Genomic DNA, 15127 nt, shown 5'->3' with positions numbered 1-15127 from the left:
GCATTCTTAATATTTCTGTGGTATGGATAGTTTGTCTTTTCAAGGTTGTATTTTCTTATAATGTAGCACAGTTATATATTTGAAAAACTATGAGTTAATTTTTCAACTCCACCCCATTCAGCCTCATAGCATGGCCAAGAGAGCTGTTTCTTGGCTTCCTGTGAAAAGTTTCTTTCCTCCTCCACCTCCCACCTTCTTTCAGTTCTCCTTTGTATCCGGGACAAGAGGGAATGGACTTCAGCCGTGGTAAAGGGGATATGAGTTGGCTTTTGATGGAAAAGTTAGGGTAACAGGTACAGTTTTGGAACAGAAATCTTAGAAGTGACTGAATTTTACTTACAACTTATTTAAGAAATTAGAACCCAAGCCAACCAACATAAAATAAATTTATAAAATTAAAATGAAAGCCACTGGGAAAATAGATTCTATGATTCTGTCTATCGTGGGAAGAAGAATAAACAAATAATTAAAGCTTTAAAACTAGAATCAAAGTGAGAGACACCTTGCTAAGAGAGGTATGGGCTGTGGAATGAGTGGCAGACACATTGTGGAACCTTCTTTGCTGCAGGGCTTTGCACATATACGATTGGTCTGTGGGACCCACCTTACACTACTTTTAAGTCAGGTTACTTATTCACGTGACCCCCCAGGTCCTTCCAAGTATCTTTCAGGGACTCAGGTGAAGAGAAAGTCAGATACAACCACAGAAAGCTACTTTAGGGAAGTGGAAAGTTGGGAATGCCCAGCATTGGCTCTTCACCTACCCATGGTCACTCCTTCTGTTGTCATCTGCCCAGGTGGCAGCTATAAGAAGATTGGTTACTATGACAGCACCAAGGATGATCTTTCTTGGTCCAAAACAGATAAGTGGATTGGTAAGTAGGCCCTATTTATAGTTTCTTTCAACCCCTCTGAACAATTGCAGAAAAGGGTCATGCACATGAATGAAGGTTGGGTGGTAGGAGCAACTAAGTTCAAATGCTCCAGAGAATGGACCAGGGGCTGGGGTTTGGAGAAAGGGAATAGAGTCTCCAAGATAGGGATAGGGGAGACTAGTGTATTTGGAGACAGAATAGACAGTTGGTAGCATGCACTGTTAAAAGTAGTCACTGGGGGTCACAGGCAGGGCGGGAAATGGAAACTCAATTTGGGTCTCCCAGATGTTCTGGTGCCTTGATATATCAGGTATTGAGTTGCTTCTTTATCTCTGTGAAGAAAACAGTTGCTTAAACTACAGGAGAGGATAGAAATTGTCTTCTACTGAAATGTGCATTATAAAGGGGAAAGTAATCAATATTCTCTGCTTGGTGGGCAAAAATAATAGGAAATGGAAAAGATACTAAAGGTGGGCAAAAGGAAGGTCTTCCTGATAGAATAAAGGCCTGGCATCTTAAGGATGGAGGGAGACACAGCCATGGGAGACTCCTGCCATCGACCTCCCCAGTTGGAGTCTAGTAGCTCCCACCACTGCCGAGGTTCTGAAATGTTTTACAGTTTAAATGTAGGGCAGTGTTCTGTACAGCTATAAATGCTGCATGGCCTAAATTATACTTTTCCCCAAGCTAACCAAATTAGAATTTCCTCCCTCTACAAACTCTGACAAATGTAAGCTTCCTTATAGTGATAACTGAAAAAGACCTTTGGGAATATCACCCTGCCAGAGTTAAATCATAGATTAGTTTTTGTTTCTTCTTTTCCTAAAGTTAGGAGGGCAGACTAGATACTTGGAGGCTTTTTAGCTTTTGCATTTGCACACACATTTTATAATCATAAAGCTTTTTTGTAGTTTTTGATTTGAGTAACAAGAAACCTCATAATTTTATCAGCTCTCCCCTTCTCTACCTTCCCATTTTCCTTTCCTGCAAGAAAAACAGAAAGAACAAACAATAACAAAAAAGGGCTATAACTTTGGTGACACACCTCAGCCTTTGTCAGCCTCTAGACAGGACATGTGCTCCATTTTTCGATTGCATTTCTCATTGTTCCCTACAAGCTTTGCACCTGCAGTGGCACTGCTTAGGTCACTTAGGTCTCATGTCCTTATAGCCCAAGAAGTGACCAGCAGCTCCGTCCATTACTTCCCCCCATCCCACCTTCATTCCTTTATCCTCCTTCCCTTTCTTTCCCTTTCTCCCCCTCCCCCTGTACCATAGGAGGGTCCCCCCCTGCTGACCAGACCTTGGTCATCAAGACGTTCCGCTTCCTGTCACAGAAACTCTTTATCTCCGTCTCAGTTCTCTCCAGCCTGGGCATTGTCCTAGCTGTTGTCTGTCTGTCCTTTAACATCTACAACTCCCATGTCCGGTAAGTGTATCTTCTGATGTTTTTCTTGTTCTGTCTGCCTCTCCAAGATGATGGTCATTGAAGGGAGTGAGAATTAAACCTGTGTAACTCCCAGGCCATACATCATCGAGGTTTTCACACTGTCTTACTGCTTTCTTAATGATCACTGAGCACAAAAAGGGGGAAACCAGATAGAACTCCCATCCTTGCTCCAAAGCAGCTAACTGTGCAGGCAACACAGTGCAGGGCTCCAAATAGAATGTGTGTGAAGGAAAGCCCTCCAAGTCCATGCATAACCCCTGACTAGTCGTCTTTCTCTCAAGGATCTGCTGCCTCCTCTAGGCCTATCTTCATTTGTCTGTGGCATTTGGAGAGCTGAACCTCCCTTCAGAAAGGGGTCATTCTGCTTTTCTCTCTCTCCCTCTCTTCCTGCCTCTGCTCTAGTTATATCCAGAACTCACAGCCCAACCTGAATAACCTGACAGCTGTTGGTTGCTCGCTGGCATTAGCTGCTGTCTTCCCCCTCGGGCTGGATGGTTACCACATTGGGAGAAACCAGTTTCCCTTCATCTGCCAGGTGAGGGGGGCATAGATACTGTGCAGAATGTGGCTGACCCACCACTCAGGAGCACCTCCTGTGCTGTCTAGTTCCCTGCCTTTCCTTCCAATGTCACTGTTCTGGTCCCTATCTGTCTCTGCCCTGTCTTTCTTTACCTCTAGACACTTTCATTCTGTAGCTCATTTGTTGGTTCCCAGATCACCATGGAATGCTTTGATGAGAAGAGGAGGGGCTATTGAAGATGAAGGAAGGGGTCTGCACAAAGGAACAGTGGTGGCTTGTCTTGGTGTGGGGTCTGAGAGCAAGAACTGGATTTTCTGTGGGAGCCTCAGTTGGGCTTGGAAAGGATGGAGGCAGAAAATCTGAATTGACAGCTGGGACAGTGAGAGAAAGGGACCACTGTTACACAGGGAGGAGGCCCTATGGGACTGTTGGTACATGGAAGATTCTGGGGCTGTGTGGAAAGGCTGGTTTCAACAGTGATATTTGTGTGATTCTGTGTTATGCTGGTAGGAAACACACTTTTCCTTGCACACCTTATTACTTTCCTGTCCTCTGCCCAGTGCTTGTCTTCATGCCTCTCTGCACAGGGCATTTGCACACACATGCACATCCTGGTCATCAGGAGCAGTCTCTTTCCAGTGAGACCAGAATGCAGTGGGGAGGCAGACAGTTAGCTGCGGTGCAGTGTGACAGGTGTCTGAATAGGGATCTGCACAAAGTGCTGTGGGAGCAAACAAGAGAGAGCAGCTCAGAGTAGTTGGGTGGACCTCAAAGAAGATGTGACATTTGAATATTGAAGGATGCATGGCATTTTGTCAGCTGGGAACATCATGTGGGTAGCAAAGACACAAAAGACAGTAGACCAAGGGAGAGCCAGTTAAGCAGCTTGGCTAGAGTGTGGGGCAGGTGATGGCCAGGGAACTGAGCCTGGAAAGGTGGGTGAGGCTGTGAATGGTCTCCTGCTACATCCTTAGATTTCTGGGCTGAAACCTGTAGGCATTGGGGAATGGTCAGAAGTGACTGGTCATTAAAGCCCAGGTTTTAGCAAGATTTCCTGGTGGCAAAGTAGAAGATGGATGGGAGGAATCTGTTGAAGGTAGGAAGACCCTCCCTTATGTGCACTCCCTTCCCCCACTATTCCTGCTGGCTGCCTTTTGCCTGCACGGTCATCTGTCCCCTGCTGCAGCCCTGCCCTAGTCTGCTCCTGCCCCTCTCCTTTCCTAGGCCCGCCTCTGGCTCCTGGGTCTGGGCTTTAGTCTGGGCTATGGCTCCATGTTCACCAAAATCTGGTGGGTCCACACGGTCTTCACAAAGAAAGAGGAGAAGAAGGAGTGGAGGAAGGTGAGCTGTTTGCCATCCCTCAGCCTCTGGTGCTTTGGCTGTCGGCTTAGTGGACTTCCTGTGATGTGCCTGTACTTCATGTTTGCCTAGACCCTGGAGCCTTGGAAGCTGTATGCCACAGTGGGCCTGCTGGTGGGCATGGATGTCCTCACTCTCACCATCTGGCAGATTGTAGACCCCTTGCACCGGACCATTGAGGTACCACTTGGGGTCAGAAGGCTGAGCAGTCATAGCCTTCAGGGCTGCATATGGTCCTGAGGAGGAAAGCCCCTCTGCAGGGGACTACTTTTCTGCTTTTTGCATGTCAGAGCTTTTTCTCCTTCTTAGAAGAAATTCCATCAGAGGCCTCTAGATTCATCTGAAGAATGGAAGCGGTGGGGGTTTGGGAAGGATGTGCACACTTTCCAGGCATCATGGAAAGAGGGGGAGCAAGCATTCCTAAAGGGTTTAGGTGAATGCTTCCTAGCCCAGAGTTGAACTTGACCTCATATTGGGGGTCTCATAGGAAAGAGAGGGCCGAGTTGGGAGTTGGGACTGAGCAGAGGTGGGGAAACGGGAGGATGGCAGCCATCTTTCCTGTGGCCTTATTTCTCCCTTAGACTTTTGCCAAGGAGGAGCCAAAGGAAGATATTGATGTGTCTATTCTGCCCCAGCTGGAGCACTGCAGCTCCAAGAAAATGAATACGTGGCTTGGTGTGTTGATGTGGGGTCATGCTGAGGGATGGGGCAAGGACAGTCGGTTTGGAGAAAGAAAGGTTTTTAGAAAAAGAGGAAGAGGTCAACCCAGTTGAATGTCCTCTGTCTTGGGACTGATCTTTTCTGAGAATCGGGGACAGTTGGTCTTTTGCTGGGAGGAGCTTAAGATCTAAAGAAGGGATGAGGCAGAGTTGGGTTCAGAAGAGGCAGAGACCAGTGGAGATAGCCTCACTCTCATTTTCAGACCTGACACCTTCTACATCGAGACGGGTCCCTAAAGTAAGGCTGGGGCTCTGTGGGCATGGGTTTAGGTCCCTTCTGGCCTTGTTAAAATTGCTCTTCTCTGTGACCACAAATGGTAAACCTGTCCTCAGTCTGAAAAGCTGGCTTCCCACCTTGAAGCTAAGGGGTGAGACACTGTGTGTGGCCCAGGCCCTTACCTGCCTGACAGCTGTTATTGACTGTTGTCTTCCTGTGTGACATGGCTCCTAGTCCCTGGAGGAAGTGGTGAGGTTGGGGTGAACTGGGTGAACACTGGGGGCAGTGGACAGAGAGGGGTATACTAGAGGGGTTCGATTGGGGAAGAGGCTCCTTTTTCATTGGGGAACTATGAGAAGGAGGCATGGTGGGTGAATGGCATAGAAAAGATGGGGAGTGGATGGGAGCATGGAAGTCATGTTGCCTAGGTGACCCTTTCCTGCTGTCGCAGGTATTTTCTATGGTTACAAGGGACTGCTGCTGCTGCTGGGTATCTTTCTTGCTTATGAGACCAAGAGTGTATCCACTGAGAAGATCAATGACCACCGGGCTGTGGGCATGGCCATCTACAATGTGGCGGTGAGCTCCCTGGACACCTGGCATTGACCCCAGGGGCTGATTACAGCAACCCACACGGGGTGGTATGGGAAGAATCAGACACTGGACCTTGGATCAGTTGGATGGAAGTCTTAAAGAATTTTTTAATGCTTCAGATTTGTAAAGTACTCTATAGTTTATAAACACCCAGACACTGTCTTATTAATTTTCACACAACCACCGAGTGAAGTGGATATTAGTGCCCCTACCACATAGATGAGGAGGCAGAAAGAGGTTAAAATGCTTGTTTGGGGTTCACAGGTTGGAATCTGAATTGAGAGTTCCTGCCAGGTATGCCCAGGGATTGACTCTTGAGGGCTCTGGGTGCATGTCCAGAGATTGTGGGCACTCCTGCCTTGAGGGATGGGTTGACCTAGAGCTGTGGTCTGCTTTTGGGACAGTTTATTTGTGATTCTTCTTAAGATAGAGTTGAGAATGATCCCATCTGGATCCTTTTCAAATGGAAAGTTCACCAGGAGCCTGACCTCAGAGTCTCCAGGGGGAAGAAAAGCCTGGAGCCTGAGCCTGCAGAGCTAAGACTTCCTAAACACACTGCCCCCAGGTCCTGTGCCTCATCACTGCCCCGGTCACCATGATACTGTCCAGCCAGCAGGATGCAGCCTTTGCCTTTGCCTCTCTTGCCATTGTCTTCTCCTCTTACATCACGCTGGTTGTGCTCTTTGTGCCGAAGGTGAGCTCCTGGGTATCCTCCCACCCTCCCCATCCCTTCTTCCCAGGACTGTGCTCCCCTTGCCCTGACCCGCTTTCCCTGTTTGACGCTGAGCTTGCTCCTCTTACTTTTCTTCCTTCCAATTCCAATCCATCATCAGTCCATTGCTAACACAGTCCCTGCTTGGACCTCCCATGCCCCAAACATTCTCCCCCAGATGCGCCGACTGATAACCCGAGGGGAATGGCAGTCGGAGGCTCAGGACACCATGAAGACAGGATCATCGACCAACAACCATGAGGAGGAGAAGTCCCGGCTTTTGGAGAAGGAGAACCGGGAGCTTGAGAAGATCATTGCTGAGGTGTGCTGACTCAGGGTGTGGAAGGGGTCCAGGAGGTTCCATCGTGAGAAAACCTGCCAGGGAAAGGGCAGCAGGCTAGGGAAGAGGTGGGTGTAAGGCAAGGAGCAAGGATTCTGTGCCAGGTAAGGTCCAGTGTTGGCCTCACCAGGAGGTAAGAGCTCTGCTGGGCAGTGGTGAGCCCTCAGCAGCTAATGCTGAGCACACCCTCCAGGAAAGGGGATGGGCAGGTACCCATGGTGTCCACTGGGCCCCAGGCTGTGCAGTGACAGAGCAGGACATGTTCAAACTGGGTTGACATGAATCTGTATGAGTTATTGGAAGCAACGTGCACCTACCTTTGCCCCCTTCCTCACTTTCTCTTTCCCTTTATTTCCCTGATCTTTTCTTTCAGTGGTACTCCTATTAATGCTCTTTTGGCTTTTCTTATTCTTTCCAGATTTCTCATTTTAATTTCTTTTGTCTACCTACCCCTATATCCCCACTCCCATTTTCCTCCATTGTCCCCCCCTTTCCCTCCCCGACCTTTCATGACTTTCCCTTTTCCCCATCTCCTAATTACTTTTTTCCCCCTCCAGAAAGAGGAGCGAGTCTCTGAACTGCGCCATCAGCTCCAGTCCCGGCAGCAGCTCCGCTCACGGCGCCCACCTCTGACACCCCCAGAGGGGCCTGGGGTCCTACCCAGGGGCCCACCTGAGTTCCCTGACCGGCTTAGCTGTGATGGGAGTCGAGTCCATTTGCTTTACAAGTGAGGGATGTGTGGGGAGGATAGTCCCATAGCGGGAGGGAAGGGGAGAGGCAAGACTCCCTATTCCCAGATGGAAGAACATGCTGCCCGATTCTGTCTCTTGTAAATATAGCCCCTCTGTGAGTCCTGAGGTTCTCTGGGTCTCCCTTACTCTGAGAACCAGATCCTTTTCTCTCTTATTCATCCATATGATTTTATGTCGCTTCTTAATAATCTAGTTGGTACCTCCTTGAAGCTTTTCACTCACCGGCTCCTTAGCAGCCTCATACGCACACCTCTCCCTTCTCTACACCACCTCCCAAGATTGCTTCCTTGGGTTTTGTGTTTTTCTGGGGCAATTAAAGGAGAGGAAATGTGGGGAGATTTGGGAGCTGCTTCCAGTAGATAGTTGGTGAGAATTCTGAGCAAAGAAAGGCACCCCTGACTGTTGACATGGATAGATGGGCCTATGGGGTGGGAGGTGGTGTCCCTTTCACACTGTGGTGTCTTTTGGGAAAGTATCTCCCTGAATCTCAATAAACCAGTGAACAATGTGACTTAGCACCTGTCCCTTACTGTGAATAGAGTAGGCTTCTGTCCAACCAGAGAAACTCGGAGGGCTTCATAACACTGAAAAGGCATTAAAGGGGAGGGGTAGAAAGAGGTGTTTTATTAATCCTGTGAGGACTTAGAAGGGCAAAGCAGGGCATGATCACGGCTGAGGTTACTGAGTGATGACATTAGTGGTTAAAAGTGTGGAGTCAGACTACCAGAGGGTTAGATTCCACAACATGCAAAAACTTCTGTAATCTCTATTCTCTAAGCCCTTCATTTATGAAGATAATTATCTTCCAGCACCAGCACCACCATGGAGATGTTGGGTAAATGCTAGCCACTGTCACTACTGTTTAATGAGTTCTCTCACAGTGATGGACATATACTGGGAGCCTGGAGCATGTGTCTGAACAGATGTGAGGACTCTCCTTCTTAGGAACTAAGAACAACAACAAAAAAATGGTGATTGCTAGGAGATAGTGGATGAGCTGGCCCCTGAGTGCTTCCAAACCTAGAAGTCTTTGTCTAAGAACCCTTGGCATCATTGAAGGATTTGCTATCCAAATAAAAGAAAGTATTGAATGGCCAATGTAAAAAAAATAAACTTACCTAGGACTTTCATAATCCTTTGTGTTCTCTTAAAGAAGTGCCTTCTTTCTTTTCTCTCCCTCTCTCTCTCTCCCCACTCCCCCTTTCTCCTTCCCCTCTCTCCTCCCTCCCACCCGCCCTTTCTTTTCTTTTTTCTTTTCTTTTCTTTTCTTTTCTTCTTTCTTTCCTTTTCTTTCTTTCATTTTTAAAAAGTTTATTTGAGCCAAACTAACAACATATGTCAGGACGCAAGATCTCAAATGCTCCCTGAGATATGTTTTCCTGAAGCTCAATTTTTCACTTTCCCTTTGGCACTGGTTTTTTTAAGCAATTTTTGCAAAAGAGCTGCAAGGGTTGGGTGGGCTGTGTCATTTCATTATCCTGTTTCATAGTTAGTTTCTGTAGTTCCATGAAAGCAATGGTCATTACATCTTATACCAAGACTTGAAAAGCCTTCCACTGTGATTATCTGCCTTGGACCATTTGAACTTAATGTGAGGTTCCTCTCTTCCCTCCAAGGAACGTTCTCAAGGAAGAGGGAGGAAGCCTATGGAGTAGATAAGCCTTCAGCATGGAAAATGAGCAGTTAGCTGTCTTCAGAAGTGGCAGGAGCTATATATACCAGCCCTGGGTAGGACCTAAAAGACCAGAATTACCACCATGAACTTGCTTTGCACCTAGGCATAGTGTGTATTAGAAAAGATCAGAGGTTCTGCTATGACCAAGGGAAAGTCAGACACTTTGCTAGCAGCAGTGTGGGACCATGCCACATGACACGGCTAGTGGAGGCTCCTGGTGGGTGGGGAGCTCTGCTTGGTAGTGAGACCACTACTCAGCAGGCTTGGGAGGAGTTACTCCCTTGGTGTCACCAGCCCTGCCTGTGTCACCATCAGGCTTCAGATCTCTTACTGACTTTAGAGTGCCCTGAACTTGAGACTGCCTCCCAGCCTTTTATAGCCCTGCTCCACCCTGACAGCCTCTTGCCTCCCCACCCTAGTCATTTACTAATGGCATTTTGTGAGCATTTTGATGCTCTGTTAGTTCCATCTTTTCAATCAACACACTCTGGGAAATTTGCTGAGATAGGCACTCTTGTAAGCCCTGGGGATAGAGTAGTGAGCAGAATGGCCTTTCATGAGAGTACATTTTCAATGGGGAAATATATAAACAAGATAGCTGGAGCAACTAGGACTGTTGGGCATCTTATGGTCATTAACTCGTGCTCAGGACAGCCCTGTAGGGAAGGTGTGTGTTTTCACCTGTTGTCTGGCAACAGACTGGCTCAAGGAGAGGAGTCCAAGGTCACACAGCCAAGGAGGAGTACAGCTGGCATTCAAGCTGCATGCATTGTTATCTATTGCTACATAGCCTGTTACCCCAAATAATAAGCATTATCTCTCAGTTTCTGTGGGCCAGGAACTCAGGTGGGACAGCAGGGAGATAACCTGGAAGATTTGAAGGCTGGGAGCTGGAATCACCTGAAGGGTGTAAAGCTGACTCCTGCAGTGGCCATTCAGTATGGCCTGGGTTTCCTCATGACACGATGACTGGGTTCCAAAAGTGAGTGTTCTGAGAGAGAGAGATGAAGGGAGAGAGCCAGCTAGCTTGTAGTCATCTCTTTTCTCTGACATAGTCTTGGAAGTCACATAGCACCACTTCTGTGGAATCCTGTAGTCTGGGCTATCACAAGCCTGTGCACAGAACTGGGGGGAGAAAACATAGACCCCTACCTCTTGATGGGATAAGCATCAGTCACAGTGTAAAAAGAGCACAGGGGATGGGACATGTGGTCACAGCCTTCGGAAAGAATTAGCCACCACATGTGGTCTGTCCACTCTGGAGCAACTGTTCACTCCCCTTTGTCACACTGCTTGTCTGATTGCCAGTCTTGTCTCTTCACTGACTTTCAGCTTCTGTGGACACTTCAGGGCCAGCTGTTTTCCTACACCTAGCCCTTTCTGCAGCTATCGCTCTTCAGAGTCCTGTATAGTTTCAGGCCACTCTGGATGGACATCTTGTTCATTCACTCAGGCTTTGAAGCATGGAGTTTTTACTTTGTACTTCATGGCCCATTAACTGAAGGGCAATCAGGATGAGATTCATGTCAGGTGATGCCCCGAACGAGTGATATTTGACAAGTATGGCATCCACTTACTTCTGAAGTAAGAAAGGAAAAGCTAGACAGTCTGGGAAACATCCAAACCTATAGAGAATTTTTATGAGTTTATTTTAGCCAAAGCATTGACAATTGCCAAGAAGCAAAATCTTAATGACTTGAAAAAATGCTTCAGAGAATGGGAGGTTTGCACCTTATTTTATAAATTAGAATCAATGGAGAAGACAGGGTTACATGAACTCTGTTGGTGATAAGGGAGGCGGGAGAAAGCAAAGTAGGAAAATCTCTTGAGAGTGATAAAAAGTAAAATGTAGACACATACTTCTTTTATATTGGTGGGCACATAATAGTTAACAATTATATTTACAGCACACAGATGCCTTGAAGGTGTTACTGAACAAATGGACCCATGGGGAAGAGGGTTGTCCAGATGCTATTACCGAAACACGAACACCACCCCCCTTCCCTGGGGTCCCTCGGTTGTAGGTCCTTTGCCCACCGCCCTTGGAATTACAGCTCTGCATGGCAGAGTGGTGAAAAGGAGAGGAACTATTTATTCAAAAGTTATACAGGTTTGATTAATGGCTAAATGTTGCCCTTGAACCTCAAAATCCCTTTAAGACAATCAGCACATACAGTCCTGCCTTCCCCCCTTTGCCCAGTTAGGCCAGTCAGGCCTGTCAGGGGTACCATCTTTCAGAAGAAAAAAAAGAACAGAAGTCCGGGGCTCAGCTAGGCAGGCCTCTCGCAGTTCTCAGCACCATATGCTGCGTCGCTGCGATCTCCAGCTCTTAATCCATAACCATGTGGCACCTTCTCATGGCCCACTAGCAAGACTCCTTTCTCCCCTCTTTCTTCCCATGTGGTCTTCACACTCTTCCCCAGAGCCTGTGTCCCTTGTTCTCTCCTGCAGGCCCCTGTCTCTCCTCCTCCTCTCTCCCAGTTCCATTCTGCATTAAGTCTTTGAAACCTTCCTGACTAGACTTGGTGATATGCAAAATAACCCTCTTTGCATATGAGGAATGAAGCTATCCTGTGTGTTCGACATACAAAATGACTCCCAAGGGCCCTGCTCAAGGCTCCCATCCCCCATGGCGGCCTGCCCTGGGGTGGGGAGAATATATTTTTCTTGGACACCCCAATCACTGGACCCTGTTACAAATACCCTTTGGGGGGCCCTGGCTGTGCCCCGTTACACTAGAACCTCAGTTTTAGTTGCTTATTCGAGTTATGGTCACCAGTTCACTTCTGAAGGGCTCAGTAAACATGACTAGCCCAGACCCTGTTGCATCTCTCCTACACCCAGTGAATCTAGTCTTCCTGGTTTCCCCTATGCAAATTAATTACTCAACCCTAAAATGTACCAGAATACACCACCCCAAAATAGGCTTCTTTAGCACATGGAGCTAAAGGCTATTGAGAACCAGCAGGTTCAGGAAAAGCTCTAAAAACAAGGCACAAATTTTCCTTTGTTAAAGGAAATTTACATTGTAAAGGTGCTTCTCTGTCCTGTACAGGAGGAAGGCATTGACTTAAATCTGCATTAACAGTCCTTACTAAAGAACCTTTGTTTACCACTTTTCCTGATCACCTTCTTATTACTTGCCTCCACTGCCCAGAAGCCCAAACCCTTTTCCTTTGTTTAGCCTAAAATGGTATGTAAGCCTCAATTTTAATGGCCCCTTTGGATTGATTACTCATCACTGGGTGCTGCCATGTATATATGTATGGCACATCTGTTAATAAACTTCTCTTTGTTTCTCTCTTGCTAATCTGTCTTTTGCCAGTCTACTTTAGAGGGCTACACTGAAGAACCCAACATGCATAGAGGAGAAAGGTTATTTTTCCTTCTCTCTACACACACCTGGAGAAGGCATTCTGCATGTCACAGGAGTGTGACTTCATCATGTCTGTCTCCTTAACTCAACTGTATCAGGCCCTGGCAGAGTGCCTGGCACACACAAGCCTCAGTGTTTCACCATGTGGGCCACTGGTGCTGAGGTTCATCTTCTGTGAGACAGTTAAGTGGATGAAAAACAGGCTGCATATTAACCACCCTTGGAATTGCAGAGTAATCCCCTTTTCCCCCTTTTTCCAGACTTTGTAATAGGGCACAGCCAGAGCCCCCCAAAGGGTATTTGTAACGGGGTCCAGTGATTGGGGTGTCCAAGAAAAATATATTCTCCCCACCCCAGGGCAGGCCGCCATGGGGGATGGGAGCCTTGAGCAGGGCCCTTGGGAGTCATTTTGTATGTCGAACACACGGGATAGCTTCATTCCTCATATGCAAAGAGGGTTATTTTGCATATCACCAAGTCTAGTCAGGAAGGTTTCAAAGACTTAATGCAGAATGGAACTGGGAGAGAGGAGGAGGAGAGACAGGGGCCTGCAGGAGAGAACAAGGGACACAGGCTCTGGGGAAGAGTGTGAAGACCACATGGGAAGAAAGAGGGGAGAAAGGAGTCTTGCTAGTGGGCCATGAGAAGGTGCCACATGGTTATGGATTAAGAGCTGGAGATCGCAGCGACGCAGCATATGGTGCTGAGAACTGCGAGAGGCCTGCCTAGCTGAGCCCCGGACTTCTGTTCTTTTTTTTCTTCTGAAAGATGGTACCCCTGACAGGCCTGACTGGCCTAACTGGGCAAAGGGGGGAAGGCAGGACTGTGTGTGCTGATTGTCTTAAAGGGATTTTGAGGTTCCAGGGCAACATTTAGCCATTAATCAAACCTGTATAACTTTTGAATAAATAGTTCCTCTCCTTTTCACCACTCTGCCATGCAGAGCTGTAATTCCAAGGGCGGTGGGCAAAGGACCTACAACCGAGGGACCCCTCGGAAGGGGGGTGTTCGTGTTTCAGTAATAGCATCTGGGCATCCCCTGCCATGGGTCCATTTGTTCGGTAACACTAGAATAATGTCCCTTATAGCTTCCAACTCAAGTGTTGTATTAGGCAGATAAGTAAGTGTTCTCCGTCATAAGATCTAAATCTTGCAGTTTTTTTTTTTTACTCCTGAAAGTTAATATTATCTTTGAAATTTTATGATTTATATAATTTTATTTTTTCAATGACATTTAAATTCAATATTAATTTGTATTGGTTATAGGTGTATAGCATAGTGGTTAGAGAATCATACACTTTACAAAGTGTTCCTTCTGGTATTTCTAGTACCCACCTGGCACCATACATAATTGTTACAATATTATTGACTATATTTTCTATGCTGTACTTTATATCCCCATAATGTAAATCTTATAGTCTTAAAGCATCTGTAAATGGTCCCCTTTTCCTATAGTATTCAATTGAGTATCTTCTCTATATTTCTTTAGGTATATTTTATTGATTATGCTATTACAATTGTCCCATTTTTTTCTTCCATTTATCCTCCTCCGCTCTGCACTCCACTAGCATATACCTCCTTCAATTAGTTCATGTCCATAGGTTGTATGTAACAGTTCTTTGTCTTCTCCATTTCCTATACTATTCTTAAAACCTCCCCCCCACCACCCCGTGCTGGCTATTTTGTACCTACCAATTATGCTACTTATTCCCTGTACCTTTTCCCCCATCCTCCCCTCGTCCCCTCCCTACTGATAACCCTCCATGTGACCTCCATTTCTGTGATTCTGTTTCTGTTATAGTTACTTGCTTAGCTTGTTTTTGTTTTGTTTTTTAGGTTCAGTTATCGATAGTTGTGAGTTTGTTGTCATTTCACTGTTCATAGTTTTAATCTCCTTCCTTTTCTTAGGTAAGTCCCTTTAGCACTGCATACGATTAGGGCTTGGTGATGATGAACTCCTTTAACTTGACCTTATCTGGGAAGCACTTTATCTGCCCTTCCATTCTAAGTGATAGCTTTGCTGGATAGAGTAATCTTGGATGTACGTCCTTGCCTTTCATAACTTTGAATATTTCTTTCCAGCTCCTTCTTGCCTGTAAGGTGTATTTTGAGAAATCAGCTGATAGTCTTATGGGAACTCCTTTGTAGGTAACTGTCCTCTTTCCTCTTCCTGCTTATAAAATTCTGTCCTTATCTTTATTCTTGAGTAATTTGTGATGTGTCATGGGGTGTTTCTCCTTGGATTCAACTTCTTTGGGATTTTCTGAGCTTCCTGGACTTGAATGTCTGTTTCTTTCACCAGATTGGGGAAGTTTTCATTCATTCTTTTTTCAAATAAGTTTTCAATTTCTTGCTCTTCCTCTTCCCCTTCTGACACCTCTATGATTCATATGTTGGAATGTTTAAAGTTGTCCCAAAGGTCTGAGCTGCTCCTTATTTTTGAGAATTCTTGTTTCTTCATTTTATTCCAGTTGAATGTTTACTTCTTCCTTTTGTTCCAAATCGTTGATTTGAGTGTTGGTTTCCTTCCCTTCACTG

The 15127-nt window shown here is 46.4% G+C and overlaps 1 protein-coding gene across 6 annotated transcripts in view; it reads left to right on the top strand.

The window, feature by feature from the left end:
- GABBR1 (gamma-aminobutyric acid type B receptor subunit 1) overlaps positions 1-15127 on the top strand; it is a 67119-nt gene that overhangs the window by 21780 nt on the left and 30212 nt on the right. For 3 of the 6 annotated variants that reach the window (XM_054568996.1, XM_054568995.1, XM_054568997.1), the window contains 10 exons: positions 798-875; positions 2154-2304; positions 2728-2860; positions 4070-4186; positions 4277-4384; positions 4786-4879; positions 5592-5719; positions 6300-6428; positions 6625-6768; positions 7344-8655. In XM_054568996.1, coding sequence (XP_054424971.1) covers positions 798-875; positions 2154-2304; positions 2728-2860; positions 4070-4186; positions 4277-4384; positions 4786-4879; positions 5592-5719; positions 6300-6428; positions 6625-6768; positions 7344-7517 — 1256 coding nt within the window. In that variant the 3' untranslated portion in view covers positions 7518-8655. Of the gene's footprint in view, positions 1-797; positions 876-2153; positions 2305-2727; positions 2861-4069; positions 4187-4276; positions 4385-4785; positions 4880-5591; positions 5720-6299; positions 6429-6624; positions 6769-7343; positions 8656-15127 lie in introns of those variants that run through there. The other 3 variants (XM_054568993.1, XM_054568992.1, XM_054568994.1) reach the window with 1 other exon arrangement.

Source organism: Pteronotus mesoamericanus, unplaced genomic scaffold (assembly GCF_021234165.1).
Source record: "Pteronotus mesoamericanus isolate MK-2021 breed Mesoamerican mustached bat unplaced genomic scaffold, CSHL_Meso_final contig_20, whole genome shotgun sequence".
Taxonomy (NCBI): Eukaryota; Metazoa; Chordata; class Mammalia; order Chiroptera; family Mormoopidae; genus Pteronotus; species Pteronotus mesoamericanus.
Note: the sequence above shows the minus strand (reverse complement) of the source record. Positions and strands in the feature narration are given on the sequence as shown.